The following is a 2510-nucleotide window of genomic DNA, read 5'->3' as shown; positions in this document are numbered from 1 at the left end:
GGTGCCACCCCCAGGAGTGGGCATCCCTCCCGTGAGCACCTTGAGGGGACGGCTGCGTGTCCCCAGACCCACCTTCCTCCTCTCCTCCGCCGCCTCCAGCTTCTTCTGGATCTCCTCCAAGGAGGGGTCACGGCGGCGGGGCAGGGAGGCGTTGAACTCGGGGATGCCATCGAAGGAGGGGGGCTTCAGGATGACCTCAAAGGATTGCCCCGAGGTGCGTTTGTTCAGCTCGATCACCTCCATGTCGGAGATGACGCACCAGGTGAGGTCCACCGTGTCTGCTGGGAGAGGAGCATGGGCTCACCACCACCACCACCACCACCACGGGCATCCTCCCACCCCTCTGGCCACCCCCACGAGAGGCCACCACCTGCCCTGGTCTCTGTGGGTTTCGCCCAAATCTCCACGCCCTAGGGGCAACCGTGTGGCTCATCCTGGGTTGGGGTAGGGACGCCAGGATGTCCATCAAAGGGGGTGAGATGGGAATGTTTGGGTGAGTTGAAGGGGCTGGGCATCTCCTTGAGGTTCAGGGAATGAGAATGGGACCCCAAAACCCTTTTCCAGCTGCAGACCACCCCACAGTTAACCCAGAGAAGCCTCTTGAGGCTGGGCAGCCCCTTCCATCGTTGGTGTCTCCTCCAGACCTGCTGACATGAATCAGTCTGAATCACCCAGTGCTGTCTACCTAAAAATACCGAGCCCACGCCCGGCGCTTCGTGCAGTGGAGACGTGGTGGAGGGGGATGCTCAAGCCCCACCCAGCCCCCAACCCAGCTCCCAGTCTCCAATCAGGGCCAGTAAACTGGTGAACCACGGCTTCCAGTTAAAGGGTGGCTCCACTCGTGCCAAGGAGGGGGGTCTGCAGCCCCCCCACTGCTCCTGCACCCCTCGACCGTGGGTGGGAAGAAGGGTCCTACCTTCGTATGTGTATGTTGGTTTGTTCAAGGGGTCTGAGAGGAAACAGGAGCAAAAGAGGGAGACGAGAGGCAGCTCCTTCATCTTCTCTTTGTACGCTGGGAAGACATCACAGAATGGGTTGGGTTGGAAGGGACCTTCAAGATCATCCAGTTCCAGCCCCCCTGCCATGGGCAGGGACACCTCCCACTAGAGCAGAGCTCCATCCAACCTGATCTTGGATACCTCCAGGGATGGAGCATCCACAGCTTCCCTGGGCAACCTGGGCCAGGGTCTCACCACCCTCAGAGTGAAGAACTTCTTCCTCATTTCTCATGTCAAGCTCCCCTCTCCCAATCTGAACCCCTCCTGCCTGTCACTACGAGCCCTTGTAAGGCTTTGACAGTGGGCCTGGGGTCAGAAGGTCCTTTCCTGGTGGCCACATGGGTTAGAATCAGAATAATTTTGATTGGAGGAGACCCTCAAGATCATCAACCCTCCCCCCCAGCCCTGCCAGGTCCCCACTGCCCCGTGTCCCTCACATCACATCTCCACAGCTTGGAAACCCCTCCAGGGATGCTCTGGTTGTCCTGGCACGTTAACCACGTGCCCCTCACCACAAACAGCCCAGGACAGGGGTAATCCCAGGGGTGGTTTGGATGGAACTCTGCTCCAATTAGGTAGGTGCCAAGGTTGGGTCCATAGGGCTGGGCAAACCCTGCTGTCCCCAGTGCCCACGGGTGGCCCCGGGGTGGTGCCATACCAGCCAGAGTCATGGCGAGAAGGTCCTTGGGGGTCTGCAGCAAGAACGTGCCTGGGGCCTGGGGAAAGAAAGAGCCAGGGTCAGCCTGGGGTGGCCCAGGGGCTGGGGGCATCACCCAACCCTCCCTGTCCCCCACCCTGGGAGAGCTGCCCACACAGGGCCTGCTGGGCAAGGAATGGGGGCACGGGGTGGGCACACGTTGGGAGGGGGTGATGGGCACATCCTGGTGAGATGGGCACGTCCTGGGGTGGTGGGAGGAGGTTGAACTAGGGTGGTCTGGTGGGCACATCCTGGTGAGATGGGCACAGGGTGGTCTGGTGGGCACATCCTGGTGAGATGGGCACAGGGTGGTCTGGTGGGCACATCCTGGTGAGATGGGCACGTCCCGGGGTGGTGGGAGGAGGTTGAACTAGGGTGGTCTGGTGGGCACATCCTGGTGAGATGGGCACAGGGTGGGGTGGTGGGAGGAGGTTGAACTAGGGTGGTCTGGTGGGCACATCCTGGTGAGATGGGCACGTCCTGGGGTGGTGGGAGGAGGTGGAACTAGGGTGGTCTGGTGGGCACATCCTGGTGAGATGGGCACAGGGTGGGGTGGTGGGCACAGGGATGTGGTGTGGTGTGATGGGGACGTGCTGTTGGGCTGGGCACAGCCTGGTGTGATGAGCCCACACTGGTGTGATGGGCATGAACTGGGCAGAGGGGGTTTTGGGGGACACACGGGGCTCGTTTGATGGGCACTCGTGGTGTGACCTGCTGGGCACAGGGTGGGGAGGTGTGATGGGCACCCTCTGGGGTGATGGCAGCTGCTGGTGGGGTGTCCCTGGCTCGTCCTCACTCTGGGCTGCCCAATATCT

At 61.5% G+C, this 2510-nt stretch overlaps 1 protein-coding gene across 1 annotated transcript; it reads right to left on the bottom strand.

The window, feature by feature from the left end:
* Positions 1–72: 72 nt before the first annotated feature.
* Positions 73–1708, bottom strand: STMN4 (stathmin-like 4; the record flags this gene model as incomplete). Its single annotated transcript, XM_008947630.1, has 3 exons — positions 1657–1708; positions 917–1012; positions 73–278 (listed from the first exon to the last, which is right to left on the bottom strand). Coding segments are annotated over exons 1-3 (315 nt in total), but the record flags the coding sequence as incomplete, so codon positions are not given.
* Positions 1709–2510: the final 802 nt, after the last annotated feature.

Source organism: Merops nubicus, unplaced genomic scaffold, assembly GCF_000691845.1.
Source record: "Merops nubicus isolate BGI_N331 unplaced genomic scaffold, ASM69184v1 scaffold37570, whole genome shotgun sequence".
In the NCBI taxonomy this organism is placed as follows: domain Eukaryota; kingdom Metazoa; phylum Chordata; class Aves; order Coraciiformes; family Meropidae; genus Merops; species Merops nubicus.
The sequence above is the reverse complement of the archived record's forward strand: the minus strand, read 5'-3'. Positions and strand labels throughout refer to the sequence as shown.